The 21,112-nt window shown below is 38.7% G+C and overlaps 1 protein-coding gene across 3 annotated transcripts in view; it reads right to left on the reverse strand.

Moving 5' to 3' along the window:
• Positions 1 to 543: 543 nt before the first annotated feature.
• Positions 544 to 21,112, reverse strand: part of LOC147362998 (uncharacterized) — a 73,339-nt gene continuing 52,770 nt past the window's right edge. For 2 of the 3 annotated variants that reach the window (XR_015135859.1, XM_086323654.1), the window contains exons 3-6: positions 5,264 to 5,289; positions 4,123 to 4,182; positions 2,663 to 2,711; positions 1,276 to 1,861 (exon numbers count right to left, since the gene is read on the reverse strand). Coding sequence is in view for 2 of the 3 variants with exons in the window: in XM_086323654.1 (XP_086179780.1) it covers positions 2,678 to 2,711; positions 4,123 to 4,182; positions 5,264 to 5,289 (120 nt within the window). In the remaining variant the exon portion in view is untranslated. Of the gene's footprint in view, positions 935 to 1,275; positions 1,862 to 2,662; positions 2,712 to 4,122; positions 4,183 to 5,263; positions 5,290 to 21,112 lie in introns of those variants that run through there. The other variant, XM_086323655.1, reaches the window with a different exon arrangement.

The raw sequence follows: 21,112 nt of genomic DNA on the forward strand, positions 1-21,112 counted from the left end.
TGAGCAGGGGATTACAGAAAGCAAAAGAAAAGCCATCTTGAGTGACCAGACCATATACTCCTGGTGCAGGGTCCTGGCTCATGAGTTCTGCAGCCTGGTATGGTCATCTCCTCCCTTCTGCAGCCACTTCCCTTGACTCCTGCTTCAGCCTCACCCATCTTTGACATCTCAGCTCAGATCCCAAGTCCTTAGAAGTGCTTCCCTAAACTCCATCTTCACCCATTCACTTCAATAAGTGAAATTCTTTACATTCATGTTCTCCCAGGTCTGTGTTTCCTCTTCAGCATGCTAACCTCGGTTTATAATTTAACATTTACCAATGTGATTATCTCTCTTTCCGTGTAAACTGTAATATCTGTGAGAACAAGAGGTACCTCGGCTTTTTCTTTCCATCTTTTCCATCTTATCTCCAGTGATAATCAAAGCAGTCTGGTAGGTGCTCAACACATATATGTTAAGGATACTACTAGTAATATTTTGGTTAAACATCCCCCCTAGAGATACATGGATTTTTATTACATAAATCACACTCACAGACATTGATTGGTTTCACTGAAAAATATAAATGAAATGGTTCTTTATGTTGACATAACATTGTACTTGTAAACATAATTGAGGTAACATTCTTAGCTAAGACAAGGAAGTGGTAGATTTTCTGATGATTCTGATTCAAGCCCTTCAAATAGTGCATTTCTAAAGAGACCTAAACTCTTACAAATAGAAACCCACTGAGGTGGTGTAAGAGATCATAGAAAGGTAAGGAGATTTTGGATGGCACCTGTGACCTGTGACCAGCCTTCTGTTGATTCCTAGACGTGAGGCTCGCAGAAAAGTAGGGGTGGCTGGGGAGGAAGGCACAGACTGGAACAAAGTCCTGTGTGCCTGTTCAATTTGAACATTTCCCATGATAACTGCAGGATTCCAAGGCGAGAAGCTGGAAGTAAGATTAGCAATTCATTAGTGGCCAAGTTTGAAAAGTCACCATTGTCACTGTCTAATGAGGCTTTACAGTCTAAATCTCCAGGAAAGAAACAAAACATCTCCATTAGCTAGTGACAAACATCCTTGTGCATTTCTGGAACCAAGATTCTGTTGATTGCTGACACTTGAGAGAGGGTTGTGATTCATATTATGAAAAGAACTAGATTTTTTTTTAAGGAGATGCAACTTGGTAACTAATTTTTGTCTCTCTCTGCCAGTGTAACCGTTTGAATGTTAATTTAATTTTACAGAATATCATTTATGTAAATGTAATTAGAAGGGAAACATGATCTGGAGATGCACAGCACCAAAGAAAATTTATTACTCCAAGGGGTATTGCTCTAATCATTCAACTGCAATATTGAGTTTCCCCAGATTTAATCTAAAAGCAATAAATTACAAAAGGCTAATGCCCTGCCCAACAACAAGCTGTCATGAACCCAAGTTTCAGGGAGGGAAACCAGAAAGAGGAAGAGGGTGGGGGGAAAGCCTGAACTTAATTTCAGCAACAGGCTATCAGCAGCTTCACATTTCCTGACATAAAACTCAGGAGAGACAACAGAGCTAGGGAAAAAGAAAAGGCTTCATTTCCTAAACAAGAATAAAATGGTGACTTCCAACCTCCTACTGCTTTTCCATCCAGAAATCTGACCAGGGCTCTTGTTGCCAAACATTATTATAAATGTTCCAAGTTCAGGGCCCCATGTTCCCCAACAACATAGGGAGAGGAATCCAGCCAGGATACAACAGCCTTCCCTCTTCATGTTATTGCGAGGCTGTTCTTTTGCAGAGATGAGGAAAAGACCCAGCCTGATTAATGTCAAGGTCCTCATTGCATTCTGTTGCATGCATGCAGGAAAGCCAGTTCTGCCGAGGCACCCTGCCAACACAGAGAAGCCAAGCCTATTAAAAGAAATGCTCTTCAGTCTTCTACTTTCCTGTCCATGACAAGTGAGAGGTCATAACTGGAAGAACTTGGGGTGGTAAGTGTTCTCTCTGTTGCATAAGTCCCATATCTGAATTTGACTATGACTGAGGCTACCTGGTCCTTTAAAGGTACTCAACAATTGCCATAATGAAAAGAGAAAAAAAAAATTCATCAACCAATCAAACCACCTGGCTCTATAAAAGAAACCCTTGGTGAGGCTACTATAAGCTGGGTTCCACCAAGGAGTGATAAAATTAAGATTTCCATGGTTAGGACTCAGGTATGGGTATCTTTTACATGTTCCCCACTGGTAATTTTAATGTGCAGCCCACAGTAAGGACAGCCCTGGATAAAGGCTTATGGCCTGCAGTGGGATGCCTATGTTCAATATGTCACAGTGTCATAGATTCATTCTCATGGACAGGGATTTCTTGAATGAAACAAAAGTGAAGGGGAAATATGTCTGCTCTCAGAGAACAGAAAGACAACTGTGGCAGACCAGGTAGGCAATTGGAGAAGGAGATGGCGAACCCACCACAGTATTCTTGCCTGGAGAATCCCATGGACAGAGGAGCCTGGAGGGCTATAGTCCATGGGGTCGTAAAAGTCAGACATGACTTAGTGACTAAACCACCAGGTAGGCAGCAGTAATAATCAAGCAAAAGCATATCATTTCATGTCCTTTTAAAACCTAAATATTAAAAGGTCTTATGGTAAACTATTTTGTCTAACATGTTAAATAATATAACTTACCTCATCTTCTTCAAGTCAAGCAGTTTGAGCATTGTAACCAAAGGCATTTCTGGGGAAAAAAAAAAAAACCCTAAAAGAAATTGTACATTTTTTTTCAATACTCAGAAACATATTGACTCTGTTTACTCATTTGTTTGCATTTGCTTGTTTTTTGTCCTTGAGTTCTGTGCATTGGCTGGGCTGTTTAATTCAGCAAAGGGTGTGTTATCTGAGGAGAATGAATATTTTCTGAGTTTAAAGAGAGAACAGAGGCTGTGACTCTATTAGAATTTCTCAATTATACATCTGCAATTAGTGGTACATGAAACATTTATTTTTAACCTTTTTGCTATTTTGTTTTGGTTTCTTTTAATAGGTTTTTAAATTTTTTCCCTTTTTTATTAAATTTATTTATTTTTAATTAAAGAATAATTGCTTTAAAATATTGCATTGGTTTCTGCCATGCATCAACGTGAATCAGTCCTAGGTATACATACATTCCCTCCCTTTCCATCCTCCCTGCCAGCTGTCACCCCTCCCCAGCCCTCTAGGTTGTTAAAGAGTGCTGGTTTGAGTTCCTCGAGTCATACAAAAAATTCTCTTTGGCGATCTATTTTACGTAAGGTAGTGTATATGTTTCCATGCTACTCTCTCCATTCATCATCCCACCCTCTCCTTTCTCCTCCCCCACACGTGTCTAGAGCCTATCTACAGAGTGAGGTAAGTCAGAAAGAGAAAAACAAATATCATATATTAACACATATATATGGAATCTAGAAAGATGGTACTGATAAATCCATATACAGGGCAGCAATGGAGATGCAGACATAGAGAACAGACTTATGGCTATTTTGCTTTTATTCAAATGTTTAGTAGAAGAAATGTAAGCAGCACTTCAAACCTGTGCTTCAGTGGAAAATATTTCTTAGAGTGCAACTAAGGAAGATTTGACTTGATTCAAACCAATTTAGGAGAACATAATAGAGAAGTTCTCTAGTAGAGATGGCAACGTTGATAAATATGGCACATGAATAAAGTTTGTCTATAAACACCCTGATTAAATAACAGAAGAGGAAAACTCACTGTAACCATTGAACATTCAGTATTTTCATTATATTTCCTCTGCTGCTGCTGCTGCTGCTAAGTCACTTCAGTCGTGTCCGACTCTGTGCGACCCCATAGACGGCAGCCCACCAGGCTCCCCCGTCCCTGGGATTCTCCAGGCAAGAACACTGGAGTGGGTTGCCATTTCCTTCTCCAGTGCATGAAAGTGAAAAGTGAAAGTGAAGTTGCTCAGTCGTGTCCGACTCTCAGCGACCCCATGGACCGCAGCCCACCAGGCTCTCCCGTCCCTGGGATTCTCCAGGCATGAACACTGGAGTGAGTTGCCAGATTCTTTAAAAGATAAAGCACGTGTTGATGATGATGTTCTAAAGTCTTTAAACCATAGAAAGAGGCCTGTCCATTGGTTTAACACTCACCTCATAGAAAAATCAGCCATACACTTCAGTGACTGACACAAACTGTCTGGGAATAGATAACTTTTGGTAAAGACAGATGAGAGAGAGAGAGAAAAAAAAAATACTTTGAATACTCATTTTTTACTCCATTTCTTGGAACTATGTCTCTGCTGATACTGGGACTCTTTATTTGCACTTGCTAAACAAAACATGCTGATGGGTCAAGCGGAATTAAATTACCCAAACAAATCAGGTGGAAGAGCATCCTTTGTTACCTGATCTTTGGATACTGTGTTTCAAGTCTCTTCCTCCCTACTTGTGAGTACCCTTTTCCTGTTTTAAGACCATTAGACCTCATGTCTCACTAAACTTTCTCTTCCAAATCACATGTCTCAAGAGTCTTCAACTAACTGATTCATTATCACGGCTCCCCTATATTAAATTATATTACAAATTTAATCAGCTAATTATTTTTAACTTTGCAGATATTTAATTATTAGCTAGTTCTTCTCTTAGGAGTCAACCAAACTACATAAAGATGGGGCATATGTACAACTTGTCTTTCTCTTCTTGTTTCCAAAAGTACTCATAATTGCATCAAAAATCAGCAAAAACCAGACAAAATAAACAATACAAATTGGTTTTACCAGTCATATTATGAGGCAATGGCAAACGTTTTCAGAGGCCTGACTGGGTTGCAATAGTTCATAGAGAAAAGCATAATTTTTCAAATTTGTTTGATTCACATATCAGATCACAGCTAAAAACATAATGTTCTCAATATCACCAGCAAATGATACCAAACAATGTCACCAATTGATGACCAAAAAATCCTTTTCTGTTGAAAAGCAATTGAGAATTCACTCATTTCTAAGAATAGTTTTACATCTGATTCTCAAATGAAGTTGATCAAATGTTCCCAATTCTTATAAATTTCAAAGTAACCATACTGCTGAGTTGAAATGCTGAGCAATTGTTTAGATAATACAGCAAAGCAGAAAATCTGGGAAATGCTGCTCAAGTTTTCATTTCCTACCTTCTTTAATTTTTAGTTACAGGTATTTACTTAGATTGTCTAAACTTTGGTCTCAGTCTCTCAATTCATTCGGCCCATCGAGATAACCTTTGCTGACTAATACATAAATGCTTAGCATCAACTTACCAAGAGGAGAAACAAATGGTTGTGACCTAATGTGGCAAAAAGAAAACACAGAAGTTAGATTGTTCCTAGAATCAAATTAAGACAGCTAAGTCAACTAAGAAATATCAAGGTACTACAAATGGAAAACACCTGAATAATATGAATAGGTTTGGTTGCCTTTATTCCTTTTTGAAATAATGAAGGAAAAACAAAAATATATGCATATCATACTTGTAAACATACAAAGAGATTCAGTCTTTGCCCAAGTTTCCACAGCTAAATACATTAGTGAATAGTGCGTCTGGGGTTTGAAATGAAAGCACTGTAGCCACCTCAAAACCAAAAGTAATGGAAAAGTTTGAACGGACCACTACAAAGGGTGACATTTGGTTAGGTATTTAAATGAAAGCGGCCAGCCATGTGAAGACCTGGCTTGTAAAGTGAGTTTACAATGCAAGGACCTGAGGTGGGCAGAGGCTGTAAGTGAAGGTAAATAGAGAACCCAGGAACAAGCCCTGTTTATTAAGGCCATTGTTGTACAATTGCATTCTAGCATCAGAGATTGGTAGTGGCCACATCCTCCAGAAAGGATGAGTGACCACCTGACCACTTTTCATTCCAAAAGGAAAGGGCTTTTGATTCTTTTGGCATTTCAATCGTTAGTATGTAAGGCAATTACTCGCTGGCTAACATTTGAGCAGGATTGATAGATTTCATTCAGGTCAATGGGTGGCTTCTGCCATCCCATCCTAGGAACTTTGCCAAGATCAGTAGGTTATAGGGCAAATAAATGCCAAAATATGTCAGAATTTCTTTCTTTCTTTCTTTTTTTTTTTTTTTGGCATTCCTCTGGGCTTCTTGTTTCAGGTACTGGAGCCAGGCTAGGAAACAGATGGTATACCCCTAGTTGGGTGCTACACTAGGCACTTAGTAATACTTAGTAAGTGGACCAAGGTAACAGCAGGCATTTTAAAACATCAAAAATGCCCTTCAAACACCTTATTTACTAAGAAATGAAAAGAGTACAAAAATTGTATTTTATAAACTCTATTATCTTTTATGTTCTTTGTTGTTGTTCATTGCTCTTTACTTGCTAGGTCGTGTCCCGACTGCAACATGTCAGGCTTCTCTGTCCTTCACTGTCTCATGACAATTGAGTGTGTGATGTTATTGAACCGTCTTGTCCATCTCCTATTTTTTATTGATATACAAAAAAATACCTGTACATGTTTAATGTATGATGAGTTTGAAGATAATTATCCACCTATGCATCTGTCACTATCTATAGCTCCATAAACTCTCACCTTTAAAAGTTTTCTCCCTCCTGTCTGTTCTTTCGATAAGCATTAAAAAATGTATTATATTTTTAAAAAGTTGAATTAATTAAACAAGGTGGATTTGGAGGAATGGGGTTCGGTGCTGTTTCTGAGAAGCCAAAGAGCCATTTTGGTAGGCTTTTTCTTTCTACTAAGAAGATACGCTTTGGTAGATATAGTCCTGAATCTCAAAACATGGACAAAAAGCATATTAGAAAAGTATTTTACTTTACAGTTGATATAGGCAATGCATTCTGTTCAGATTTATAAGCAAGTTTGTTTGAAACTACGTGCAGTCCAAAAAGTCTGCTTGGATTTCTAGAGCTCATTTTACCTGAGCTCAGGAAGCACAAGTCTAATAAAACACTAAAATACTTCTGAAATTCTGGTATAATTGTTAAGGTCTAATTAATCATTGTGAGGTTATGAAGGCTGCCATGGGGAATGCATTTGACCCAAGTGTAAAGAGTTATTTACTACAACTTCTTCCAAATGCTGCTGTTTTCATTATCCAAGGGCCTTACTATAGCATAGTCATTTATTACAGTTTCTTAATTATTCAGTCCAACAAGGTTTATAATTATAATCCTGCCACTAATGACAAGGCAATATATAATTCCTTAAGGAATCACAGTTTTTATGTGATGCCCACTTATAAATAGAGACTTACCCATAAAATCCACTTGATGTTTGAATTTAATCTTTTCATATTCATTGAAAAACTAGAAGAAATATTCTCTAAAGCATCCAAGTAAGTTCAATGTACTAGTTTTATTAACATTTGAACATACAACAGGTTTATTTCTTGGTGTGAACTCCCTCTACGAGTAATATTTGGGGCATGTCACCAGATCAGAGCTTGAAGGGGGAGGAGGGTAAGATTCATTCTTTTCTTCACCCTAAGAGGCAACTCTCTGTCAAGATTTCAACATTTTTAAATGTTGACAAGCATGCACAGTCTAAGATGTGCTTTTCCCCTGGCTCATTATGTAAATTATATTCATGTAATGCATCACTTGGGTATTCAAGTGCAAGCCCATGGTGTCTAATACATGTCCTCCTTGTCAGGAGCGACAGCACTGTACATTTTCAGTAAAGATAACTGATCAGGGGGAGAAAAAAATAACTGCTATTTTCAATCAGAACTATAGAAAGTGCCTTTAGTCCAAAAAAGATGTGATTTCAGGCTTAGGCTGTAAAATACATCTCTGACCTTATTAGCCAGGTTCCTGTGTTAAATATAGTGGCTGTAATAGAATTTGTATGCCCTAGTTTCTGACAGGTTGCATGTAGCTTAGTGATCCAGGAGTGGGAAATGGCTGCCTGCATTCAAAGGAGATCATAGATTACAGACAATTCCTGGATATTGCAACCAAAGGATGCTGTTACAATGGCCCACAAGAAAAGACTGAGCTTCCTACAGCCTGTAACTGAAGGGGGCTGTATTTGCTGTTACTGTGTTATGATTGACTCTAAAACTATTTCTTTATCTCAAAACTGTTTATTTATCTGTGGGCTGGGAATCTGGGCTGGCTCAGCTGGTTCCTCTGCTTCAGGGTCTCTCAGAGGCTGCAGTCAAGGGGTCAGCCAGGACTGTGGTCATCTCAAGGCTCAAGAGGGGAAGGAGCCTATGATTCACGTTAGAAGCAAGTCACTACGCTTTAGCCCGCATTCAAGAGGTCGAGAATACATTGTCTTAAGTCTCTTAAGTCTTTTTACCCAAAGAACTAAGGTTTCTCAGGTGTCTAAAATATCCCCCCACCCATTCATTATTATGACATACTATCAAGGCACCTAGTGAAATCTGCAAGCCAACAAAATGAAAGGGTAGCACCTTGGATGTCTTCCTACACTCTTGGGGACTGGCAAGAAATGTAATGATGTTATTCACAGGAGGAACATGGCCTAGTGCAAAAAAAGAAATGTATTTTCAATTCCAAATATAAGCCAAAAAAAAAAAAATCTGAAAAAACATTGGTATCAGTACCTGTTTCCTTCATGTGTCTTATACATCCAAAGCCTCTTCCAAAAGTCCAGAGGAAAACCTCCATCAGGCTATGGAGATGGCAGACACAGCAGTGCAGCCAAGAGAGCTGGAGTGCTGCAATCAACTGCAGCCAGCCGCGACCAGCGTTGCACAGAATGTGATGGATGAAAGCAAAGCCTTCAGTGAAAATCACCACTGAACACGCTGAGCCAGTGACTCTACTTTTGTCAAATGCCTAAGCAAGACTAACACCTGACAATAAAGCCATTGAAAGCAGAAGCAGAATTTGCCCAAGCAAGAAGCACAAATGATGTGATAGCAGCCGTGTTTGGTGAATAAAGGAGAACATAGAATAGTTTAGGAACATTCCTTTGGCCATACTGATAAAAAAAAAAAAGCTATCACTAATCCTAAATGGTGAGGAACTGGAAGACTGTCACCACCGTCCACTATGCATTTGTAATATCTTGTGAAGGGATGAGTAGGATTTTCTGAAGGATGACCTTTGAGCTCTTTCTGGCTTGCCTGACAGCTGACCTAACAGGGACTGAGGGCTTCCTTCTTTGGTATGAAGTATAAAACTTTCCATAGGTTTATAAGGAACTGCTCTAAATCACTTCCCAAGGGACCAGAAATCGTAAGATTTCCAGATGCTAGCCATCTGTACTTCCTCAGAACACCCTTAACAATTTTGGTTATAAGTTGAGACTTCTTTAAACAAAGCAAGCCCAGAGTGCCTATTTCTCCTCAAATCTTCTCTCATGATTGCCTTATAAGAAGGGAAATCAGCAGGCCTGACTTTCCTTCAAGGGAGAGATAGCTTCATAGTACATCCCTTGGTGTACTGCCGAAGCACATTGTCCCACGAAATGAGCAGAGGACTGAACACCATGTCTGCTGGCCCTTCTGCCCCTGAGGTTCAGCTGCACCAAGAGATGTTGCTAGTGTCCTCCTGGGAACTTTGCCTCAGGTAAGTGTATGTGTATCAATACTTATAGAAAATATCATATTATTTTTGTTATAGAGTGAGTCTTCAAACAGCTAAGTATCATAATAGAGAAAGCCATGGTCCAGTGTGCCAACTATCAGGATGAATGTTTCAGTGTTCAGAATGGACAACATCTGGCAAGTTGCACATTTTATGAAATGCCTTCTTAACCAGGCTTATTGCAGCATGTGTGTTTTGTGTATAACACTGAAATTTTTATCATCAGTAATTTGATTTTTTTCTGAGTCATTAAAGCTTGAAGGTTGTCTTAGCTTGGATTCCACAAGAAGCAAAATCTCAGAAAAAGGCCATGTGTAAGGAGTTTATTTGGGAACATGATCTCAGGGAACTAGAGTGAAATGGGAGAGAAGAAAGGACAGGCTGCTCGTCCTATGGGACCATAAAATGGAATGTGTCTCTGAATGTTCCTGGGGCACAAGAGGGGACAAAGGAAGAAGCATTTCCCCATTGACTTCCAGTCCTCATTGGTTAACATTTTCCCCAACCTCAAATTAATTCCTCACATTTCTGGGTTGCATGGTCTCGGGCATAAAAGTATGTTCCTAAAGCATCCCATGCTGTGGTGCCAATAAAAACAGCCTCGTGTCTGCCAGAGGCAAGAGGTGTACATAGCACTGGTCTGAAGGGAGCCTGCACCTATTGGAAACTGGCTGGAGCCTACACAGAACTATTGTTGGCAATAATGGCTGACCTAGGATACAGGTGTGACTTTGATGGCCAGAAATGGTGCTATGGTGCTTGCGCACATGCTCAGTCGAGTCCAACTCTCTGCGATCCCATGGACTGTAGCTCACCAGTCTTCTCTATCCATGGAATTCTCCAGGCAAGAATACTGGAGTGGATTGCCATTTTCTTCCTAACCCAGGGATCAAACCTACATCTCTTGCATCTCCTGCATTGGCAGGTGGATTCTTTACCACCACGCCACCTGGGAAGCCTGAAATGGAGCTTAGTCTTTAATAAAAGGTTTTCAGATGGAACATTCTTATGGTGACAAAATCAACCATCAGAAAGCTTACAATGCAAGTGCATAATAGCTTGTTTCTGGGTGGAAATTAAGAAATAGTACTGAAGCTAAGAGACACAATTTCTATCTTTGAATGGCAAGTTTGACTTGTAGGATTCACTAGGTGCCATAAAATGGTCTCATTGAACTGGAGGATTTTGGCCTCTTAGATACCTCAGTTTCTGTGGTACAATGCCTTTAAATACTTCCCCAAACTCCCACCTTGTAGCATTCATGCCCTTGTGTAATCTTCTCTCCTTGTTTGTGAGCAGGACCTAGTGATTTGCTTCTAATGCAAAAAAAAGTCATGGGACACTGAGTTTCAAAATTACTTTATTTACAATTTTCTTTAGGCAAGACAGAATGAGAATGTGAGCTTCAAGAATGCATTATTTGACCAACAATCCTACCACCAGCCATGGGGACAGTGTTTGGCAAATAACAGATGCTCAATTAGCATTTGTTGAATGAATACAATTAGGTGAAGAGGAAGAGAGTAGTGGCCAGTATTTGAATCAAGGAAAGATTAAGCTTATTGATTTTCAAGTGGTGGCAAGAGTAATCAGGACTTTTCCTAACAACCAGAATGAGAAGAGTTTACAGATCCCCACATTATGCTGGAAAGATCATGGGATGAGTACTCAGACAACCTACTAGCTCTTTGGCTAAACTCCTTTGAGCTTTGCTTGTGTGTGTGTGTGTGTGTGTGTGTGTGTGTGTGTGTTAAAGGAAAGAGTAATAACCATGAGCTTGCAAAGTTGGGAGAATCATTGTTTGTTATATAAGAGTATCTGCAGATTCACAAAGCACTGAGCAAGTGTTTGTTGCTATTTGTCTTGCCTTCTCAGGTAGTCACCTTCAAGGTGACTTCCCTGTCCAAGTTAGATCCGTAAGAAAAATTCCAAAGCCCCAGGAACCATTTGTTTTTTCCTCACCTTCCACATCAAATATTTTGGCTTTTTTTTTGGTGAAATGCAAGGTAGAAGCCAAGGTAAAACCAAGGTAAAAACATAGATGAGAATAAAGGGGGAGAAACTAGGATGGAAGCAAATATAACTTGCCGTAAGGACTTAACGTAAAGACTTAGAATGTTGCCAAGAACAAGAATGCAATCCTTTCTCATGTGACACATTTACTGGTTGATTTCTTTTTGATGTGGTCTGATGGAGCCTGAAAGGGAACATGAGAGCCTTTCATCCAAGTTCTAGAATGTCTGGTTTTGGCTTAGGACTTCACATTCCTCTGTGATTCCCATGGATTTTCTCAGCTCCAGTAAACCCAATCTCTTTCTAGTTTTCACCAAAATCATATCTGTAGAAAGGAAAGCAGGTCTGTAGAACTGAAATGCTTAGAGAGAGCTATCAGTCCAATGTCTTTGTGGGAATAGCTTAAACTGTTGTAGGAAGAAGGCAGTTCATTATGCAGTAATGAGGAATAGAATTGGAAACATGAGATATGGGCCAGCAACCTCTTATGAGTCTGTGTTCTTTATAGATGCTCAACTTTAAATGGCAGGATTTTATGTCTTGGACAATTATTGAAATATAGCTGTATCACTTGGTAAATACATGTTACTGCCTGAGGGCCCACCTCCTGCCTTGGATGCCCTGGCCCCTCACCCAAAAGTCTTCTCTGCTGAAAATTCAACAAGTGGGTGGTTAATGACTGGCTCAGCATGGCATCTCCTGGACCAAGTGGGAAGATCTGTTTTTGAATTTGTACCAGTTACTCAGGTTGCATTTGATCTGTGTTAAAGGTGTCTAATCTTGCTCCCGATCAGGGCCAGTCTACACTTCTTCCTCATCCTAATTCCCACTCCCTGAACAGAGTCCATACACATGGATGGATTCGCTTTACCCCAACTCCCCTTTGCTCTTCATTCTGTTAGCACTTAGCTATCATCCCAGGGCTCAACTACTGAGTCTCTTTTTTGGGGTCTAATGATGGCAGAGACTTGCTATTGATGCATTTCCCCATGTATGTCTTATACCAAATTGCTCCATATTCCTGGGAAAACTTAACATTTACAAATTGTTCCTTTTCTGTTGCATTCTTAAGTCTTTCTAAACCTCACTTTTCTCATATGCAAAATGATAGAAATCATATCTAGCTCATGAGGAAGAAAGAAAACAATGTGTGTAAAGAATTAAACCAGTGCCTGTGTATGGTGATTACAATAAATGATCGCTGCTGCTATCATGATACATGATTAATAGTTTAATATTTAAGGTTTTGAGTTTTGTGCCACCATTTCTTTCTGGTGAACCCATCATATTTTCAAAATGGTGTTATGTAGTAATGGACAATAAGAAAATGTTTATTCACTTCTTTTGTTTCTTATATTCACTTTAATTTGTAAAGAAAAGGAGAGGGGTAAATATTCATAGAAGTTTTGGGTTAAATTGAAATTAACTTAGCAGCTGACATTCATAGAAGATCAAGTAAAGTAAGACTCTTTAAAATATGTTCCTTTATAATGTCATATTTCAATTAAATCTCAACTAGCAATTAAAATAATTCCAAGAGTTTCAATTAAGGAGGAAGAGGATTCAAGGTACACCCTCCTTTCTGGAAGGTCAGTACAGATTCTTCTTGCACCTCTTTGTACAACACAAGGGGCATGTAAGGCACCCATTACACTTCCATGGAGGACATTATGAAAATCTAAACTACATCCAAAGTGTATTTTACTCCTAATAATTAGAACTGGATGAACAGCTAGAAAAAAAATATGAACCTGCTCAAACTAAATTGGTTCAGCTCTAACTGATCTAATGCAGTTTTCCAAAGAATAATTGATATTATATAATCGTAACTGCCAGTTTATGTCACAAAAGTGACATTTGACACTTTCCTGCTAACCAGCCTAACATCATCGATCAAAACATCACTTGTGTAATGACATTTCACCAGTCAGCTTAACATCATAAATTATGACATCACCTCTTTTATGAAACTAGAAGATTGAAGAAAAGAGATTGGGAAGACATTCCTATTGAAAACTAGCATTCATCTTTGATTTGTGTTTTCAGAATCTTTTATGCTCTAATCATGGTGCCAGAAAGCTTTTTAATAAGTGAGTATATTAGGAAAGTAAAAAAGAAAGAAAGAAAGGGAGAAAGAAATCTCATGAAATTATAGTGGAAGCCATAAAAACAAATTATACATTTTCTAGCTCCCCTTAGTTATGGTTTCACATCCCTGGATGGTGATAACAAGATTTTATTTCACAACTGAACTATGAAGTGGCCATTCTCAGAAATCCCTGGAAAACAGGAAACAGGAAAGAAAATTTGGAGTTTGGGTTTGAATTTGGAAGAGTATATTCATGTCTCACCAAACCCATTTAAAAACAATTTATATGTCAGGAAGGTTGCATATGACCTATAGGACTTCCAAAAGCTAACTACTTGTTTTTCACCTGAGGCTTATAAGTATGTGCTATAGAAAATATGACAGGAAATAGATCTTCTAAAATGGAAGTCCCTAATCCCAAAGAAGAAACATTCATTTTTACCCATCTAAAAAATTGGATTTTAAGGAAGAAAAGAGCAATTTTCCAAACTATTTACTGAACCCCTGTTAGTCCAATAGCTACATGAGTCAGAGGAGGGGAAGAAATGGGTCTCCCCTTCAGTTCTATAGTCTCCTGATGATCAAACATGAAAATTGCCATTCATGGTACTTCATTTATAAGAGCAAGTAAACAAGTATGTATAGTCTTCTCTTTATTTTACAATTTGGTAATAGAGGGATAAAGATGACGTTTCAATGGCTTAATCATCCATGGGATTCTCCAGGCAGGAATACTGGAGTGGGTTGCCATTTCCTTCTCCAGGGGATCTTCCCGACCCAGCGATTGAACCCAGTCTCCCACATTGCAGGCAGACGCTTTAACCTCTGAGCCACCAAGGAAGTCAGGTCTTTTCATAATTTTCAATAAAGTTCCCAAATAGATTATTTTAAAGTCATTTATATAATTATGTAGATCAATATCACAATAATTTGTGAAAAGATATTCGGTTTTCTTTTTATACCTTGCAAATGAGCAGGGGAAACTGTAAGCAATATGGTAACATTCTTGACTTCCACCAGCATTGGGTTTGGGACATGCTAGAGTCATATATTTCCTTCCCAGCTAACCTGTGCTTAAAAAAGAAGGGCTATCCAAAAAATGTGTTGCCAGGCAAATCATGTTAGAACTCTCAAATCTATCTGGTACTATCTATCTATTGGTACTTTTTAATTCTTAAGTTCCATCTTTAAATTCATTGGATTAATGGAGTTTCCCACTAATGGTAAAACAATAAAACAAGGCAAACAAAAATTAAGGCAAAAAAAAAAAAAAAAGCTCCTTGCATTTGAATATCTTAACTGCTTTGCATAGAATTAACAAATTCTACTTTATCCTGAAATTAACTGTGACAGGCAAGTTCAGGTCTTGACAGTCATTGGACAAAATCCCATGATATCAGTTCACAAGGTATGGCTGCTGGCACCGTTTGGTTGGTGATCGAACACAAAAAGTACCAAAAGTTCTCATTCATCTTGAGCTGGTTCTCCGTGGATGTCTTACCCTGACAAGAGAAATTTTTAGTAGTTTTCTTAAATCTTGAGAAGATAAAGTACAAGACTGCTAAAACTCTTCCTTTGTTTATTGCTTCTGCAATTGTAGTCACATCATGAGATTTCTGTGTGTTGATTCTTAAAGGAAAAGTAACCTTTTGAGAACTTTATTGGGTTAAATGAGATAGAAACTAACTGATGTTTGTGATAAAAAGGTAAATTACTGTTATTACTAATTAATGATGCCATTTATAATTTAAAATACCAAACATCTTCATACAGGCACACATATTTGGGTAAGGGACAGTGTTATTGATTTTATAGAATTTATAAGTTTTAGAATACATGAGAATCCATGTTGAAGAGCTATTTAGACAGTTTTGATCATTAATGAATTCAATAGCAGACTTCAGGGTGTAGGACAAATCCAAAGCTTTCAAGTAATTGTATATAAGTTGAGGCATGCTTGACCACATTGGAATGTGAATAAATCTTTGAAATTTTTTTAAGGACCAAAGTTCTGGAGAAGGAAAGATGCATCACAAAGAATAAGAAGAACTTGAAAAGCTCCGGGTGCACCTGCCTTCTTCTCCAATGAGCAAAGTATGAGTGAAGCAATTAAACACTGGCATAGAGATGTACTGGTTGCCATGAAAAGAGATCTTAAACAGCAGTGTAGAATTTTAAGCAAATCCATGTAAATTGTCAGAGCATATCTTAGTCATCTCTACAGGGGGCTGTGATTTACTTAGTCTCCTTTTCGGACTTTTTTTTTGAAAAGTTTTGGCTATGAATATTTATGCCCAGACTCCATCTACTGACTGAATTTCCACTCTATTGGAATTATGCATCCCCATAGTGCACCCAAGAAAGGTGAGCAGTTAGAGGTGAGGAAAGAGATTTCCTGACCTTTTAGAAATAGCAAGCTACACTGGATTAAGTACAGCCTGAGTGAGGTTACTTGCCGGTTGGTGGAGTGTAATTATCTCAGAATTATCTCAGTGAAACAATTAGTGCACAATAGTCTCAGTACCAGATCTGCCGTTGTTCTGAACTTTTGTTAAAGTGTCTCACTCCATCCCCATATTGGGCAATTTATAATTCTTACGGTAGGTGCCAGTGAAGGATGCCACAGATCCCTACTCCTGAGTGTAATCTTATTTACAGCTGGTGCTTGTTAAATGAGTTGTAGTGGGAAGATGCTAGACTTGCTGTAATGGGAGTGTTTCCTTGGTGATAAAGCATTTTCCAGACAGGTTTCCTGAACCATCAGATACGCTGCCAACAGGGAAGCCCATTCTCACTTCAGTCCTCGCGTGTGCAGGCTGAAGGTGCTGGACTTCTGGCTCTCAGTCTCCCACAGCTGGTTCTTTTAAAAGCAGAACTTTAGACAAAAGGAACACAAGCTTGAACACCTTGCAGAAGTGTACATTTTTGGAAGTCATTTCCATTTACTCTCTGCATTCTGACAAAACTGCCTCAAGTGGAATGGGCGGGTTTATTTCACCTTGTTTATGTTTCTGACCAAACTTATAAGGTATTTTTTAGGTTAACCTACTGTCCGAACCTCAAGGATGGGTTAGTCATAAGTAGGCAGGTTGTTCAGAGAAGGCAATGGCACCCCACTCCAGTACTCTTGCTTGGAAAATCCCATAGATGGAGGAGCCTGGTGGGCTGCAGTCCATGGGGCCGCTAAGAGTCGGGCACAATTGAGCAACTTCACTTTCACTTTTCACTTCCATGCATTGGAGAAGGAAATGGTAACCCACTCCAGTGTTCTTGCCTGGAGAATCCCAGGGATGAGGGAGCCTGGTGGGCTGCCGTCTATGGGGTCGCACAGAGTTGGACAGGACTAAAGCGACTTAGCAGCAGCAGCAGCAGCAGACAGGTTGTTGTGGCTGCTGTTTAAAGGAAAAGCTGCCATTTTCCTTTACAGAAGCTTTTATGCAGCTATTTCTTTAAATAGTTAAATAAGTTAGAAATCGGTGAGAAATCCCAGTGAAATGGGGTTATTTTTCAAAATTATCTTTCATAAATCGATTACATATAAAACCTGAAGGTGGGGTTTGTGTAGAGTTAAGATAAAGGGAAGGTACTAAACGAATATTTATATTTCATAAGAACAACAGTTTCTTTTACTTAGTAGAAAGGAAACAGTATTGTCCTTGAGTAGTAAACAGATACATGCAGTTACATAAACAAGAGCGGCTTATTCTGCCACTTTAATGGAAATCAACTCATACAAAAAGATCACCCAAAAAGGTGTTGGAAGGATGGTAAATGTTTATAGTTGTCGAATAAAAAGGAACATAACATTTAAAATACCTTTTTGTTCATTTTCCCTGTCTATAACAACCTGGATATACTACAAAGTAAGTTGAGGTAGAAAGAAAAATGTCTAGAAGAGGACTATTTACTAGGAAAGTCATTTATTGATATTTACTAAGTACCAAGTACTGTGTTAAGATTTCATATATTGTAACTGTCTTTTATTTTACACAACTCTTTATAAAATCATTCTGAGTCCCAGATGAGATGTCTGAGCCTCAGAGAAATCAAGAGACTTGGAAACACCATACAACCAAAGCATCATAGGGCCAAAGCATAAGCCTAGGTTCAATTAGAAAGATACAACTTCTTTTCACTCTTTTATTGATTGATAAACTTTCTGTTGAGCGATACTAACTGAAAGAGAGAGGATTCTGTTAACATTCATTATAGGGGTGCTAGAAGTTTAAGCTGATTCTAAATATAGAGTGGAAAATATTGATATGCAATAGTTTAAGGGTTATTCATAAGGCGATAGGGGATGATCAAATTCCCTGGGATAAAAAGAAGTCACACTTATATGCTCAATTAATCTATTTAGTTTAACATTAATTATCAAGACTAATTGAAAACAACTCATTAGTCTTATAGAAGCCTTTTCAATTTCTCCTTTGTTGTTGTTCAGTCACTCAGTGAGTATAACTCTTCATGACCCCATGGACTGCAGCACACCAGGCTTCCTTGTCCTTCACCAAATGGAGCCTACTCAGACTCATGTTCATTGAGTCGGTGATGCCATACAACTATTTCATCCTCTGTGATCTCCTTCTCCTTCTGCCTTCAATCATTCCCAGCATCAGGGTCTTTTCCAATGTGTCAGCTCTTTGCATCAGCTGGCCAAAGGATTGGAGCTTCAGCATCAGTCCAATGAATGAATATTCACAATGAATATTCACAGCTGATTTCCATTTAGGATTGACCAGTTTGATCTCCTTGTTATACAAGGCACTCTCGAGAGTCTTCTCCAACACCGCAGTTTGAAAGTATTAATTCTTCAGCACTCAGCCTTCTTTATGACCCAACTCTCACATCCACACATGACTACTAGAAAAACCATAGCTTCGGCTATACAGACCTTTGTTGGCAAAGTAATGTTTCTGCTTTTTAATATGCTGTCTAGGTTGGTCATAGCTTTTCTTCCAAGGTGCAAGCATCTTTTAATTTCATGGCTGCAGTCACTGTCTGCAGTGATTTTGGAGCCAAGAAAATAAAGTCTGTCACTGTTTGCATTGTTTCCCCACCTATTTGCTATGAAGTGATGGGACCAGATGCCATGATCTTAGTTTTTTGAATGAATTTCAAGCCAGCTCCTTCAATCTCCTCCTTCATCTTCATCAAGAGGCTCTTTAGTTTCTCTTTGCTTTCTACCATGAGGGTGGTGTCACCAGCATATCTGAGGTTATTGATATTTCCATTTCCTCCTCACTTTAACACAAAGCTTCCCTAAGTGGAGGGTGCAGCTTTGCTTTGTCTTACTTTTGCTTCTGATAAAACTGAAATGGAATTTCTCAGGCTAAGCTACTGCCAATACAACCTCCAAGATCAATGGTATACTAATATGCAATTGCAATACTTATACATTCTTACTTTTTGTTAGAATAAGATTTGGGCTAGTGTTTAAGTTACGACTCTTCTCACAAATTCCCTTTATTTTTTAACTGTAAAGCAGGGCAGCTGAACTTGAAATGGATGACTCTGTTAGCCTCAGCCCATGACCATCTTAGTTGGGTTGATTGCTTCCTGGCTCTAGGTTTCCCTTTGCTGATCTGTCAACAGAATGATCTAGAAAACCTCATTCAACTCTAAATTCTATCTCCACTAGAAAATTTTGCTTTTGGAAAATGTGTTACATGACTATGTAATCCAAAATATATTCATAAGTGAAAACTGAAAATCTAACCCCTTAAGGTTCAACTCTTTATCATTATGCAGAGCCCATTCCTGTTATTTTTTTTACTCTTAAATGAGCTTTGATGAGATGCACTATTTAAATTCAACACTAGCTTTCTAAATGTTTTTCAGAATGATTTTTACTTGGACAAACTGAATTAGGAATATCATTCAGCACTGGTGGTGGTGGTGTAGTCACTAAATCATGTCCAACTCTTGTGACCCCATGAACTGTAGCCCATCAAGCTCCTCTGTGCATCAGGTTTTCCAGGCAAGAATACTGGAATGGGTTGCCATTTCCTTCTACAGGGCATCTTCCCAACCCAGGGATCAAACCCTGGTCTCTCTTACTGCAGGCAGATTCTTCACCATCTGAGCTACCAGACTACCAGAGTACCACCTGAGCTACAGAGAATTCAGCACTATTCTCTTCTGAAACAAGCATTTTGAAAAAAAAAAAAAAAAATTCAAGGACACTCTGGGGTTGGCAGGCTCCTTATGTTTGTATTATGAGTTCCACCTACATGAGGAACTAGAACACATCTTCCCAGTTTGAGATGTTGACGTTTCTTCTGCTGTTCCCAACTTCTAAAGGACTCCAAATTTTATTTTGTTTATGCTCACTTTCTGGTGATCTCACTCCCACCTTATTTATACCATTTATAATGCTGATGACTCCCACATTTTTGTTTCTAGACCAAATCTCTCTGCTAACTTTTGACTATCTCATTGACATCTAACTGTTTACTGGACTTCTTCACTTGAAAGCTGTTATGGGTTGACTCATCCCCCCAAAACGATCTGTTGGAGCACTAAACCCTAGTACCTCCGGATGTGACCTTGTTTTGAAGTAAAGTTTTTACAGAGGTCATCAAGTTAAAATGAGGTCATTATGGTGGACTCTCATCCAATATGACTGGTTCCTTCTGGGAAAAAAAAGGAAATTTAGACACAGAAATAGACACACACACAGAGTGAATGATGTGAAGACACACAAGGAGAAGATGGCCATGTGACTGGAATGATGCATCGACAAGTCAAAGAACACCAAATGTTGCTGGCAAACGCCAGAAGCTCAGAGAGGAAATAAAGGATCCCTTCCCAGAGCCATTACAGAAAGTATGCCAATGTCTTGATTCAGATTTCTAGCCTCCATATGTGTGAGAAAATAAATTGCAATTGTTTGAAGCTACCCACTGTTGGGTATTTTTTTGTAGCAGCCTTGAAAATTAATACAGTTGCCCAATGAACATCTCAGACTTAAAGTGCTCCAAACAGAGTTGCCGCCCCATCCCCTCCCCTGCTGCTTCTCCCCTTTTCTATCCATGGGCGCTCTATTTTTCTGGTGGTTCAAAACTCTTTAGAATTATCCTTCCTTCTTATTATTAATGTATAGTTGACATATGATATCATGTGTTTCAGGTGTACAGCTCAGTAAATCAACATTTAGATACATTAAAAAACCATCACCACAGTAAGCCTAGTTACCATCTGTCACACATGAAGTTATTACAATAGTATTGATTATATTCCCTACATCCTTGTGATTTGTTTATTTCTTAACTGGTTACATGTACCTCTTTATTCCTTTCACCTAGTTTTGCTCAACATTCCTCCTTCTGGTAACTGCTAGATTATTCTCTGTATCTATGAGTCTATTTCTGATTTGTTTTCCTCGTTCATATGCTTTTTTTAGATTGCATGTAAATGAAATCCACATAAGTGAAATTCACATAAGTGAAATAATAGTGTTTGTCCTTCTCTGCCC

The sequence above is a fragment of the Bos grunniens genome, chromosome 11 (assembly GCF_055505025.1).
Source record: "Bos grunniens cultivar Pamir isolate PY7600 chromosome 11, Bosgru_T2T1.0, whole genome shotgun sequence".
NCBI classification, from domain to species: domain Eukaryota; kingdom Metazoa; phylum Chordata; class Mammalia; order Artiodactyla; family Bovidae; genus Bos; species Bos grunniens.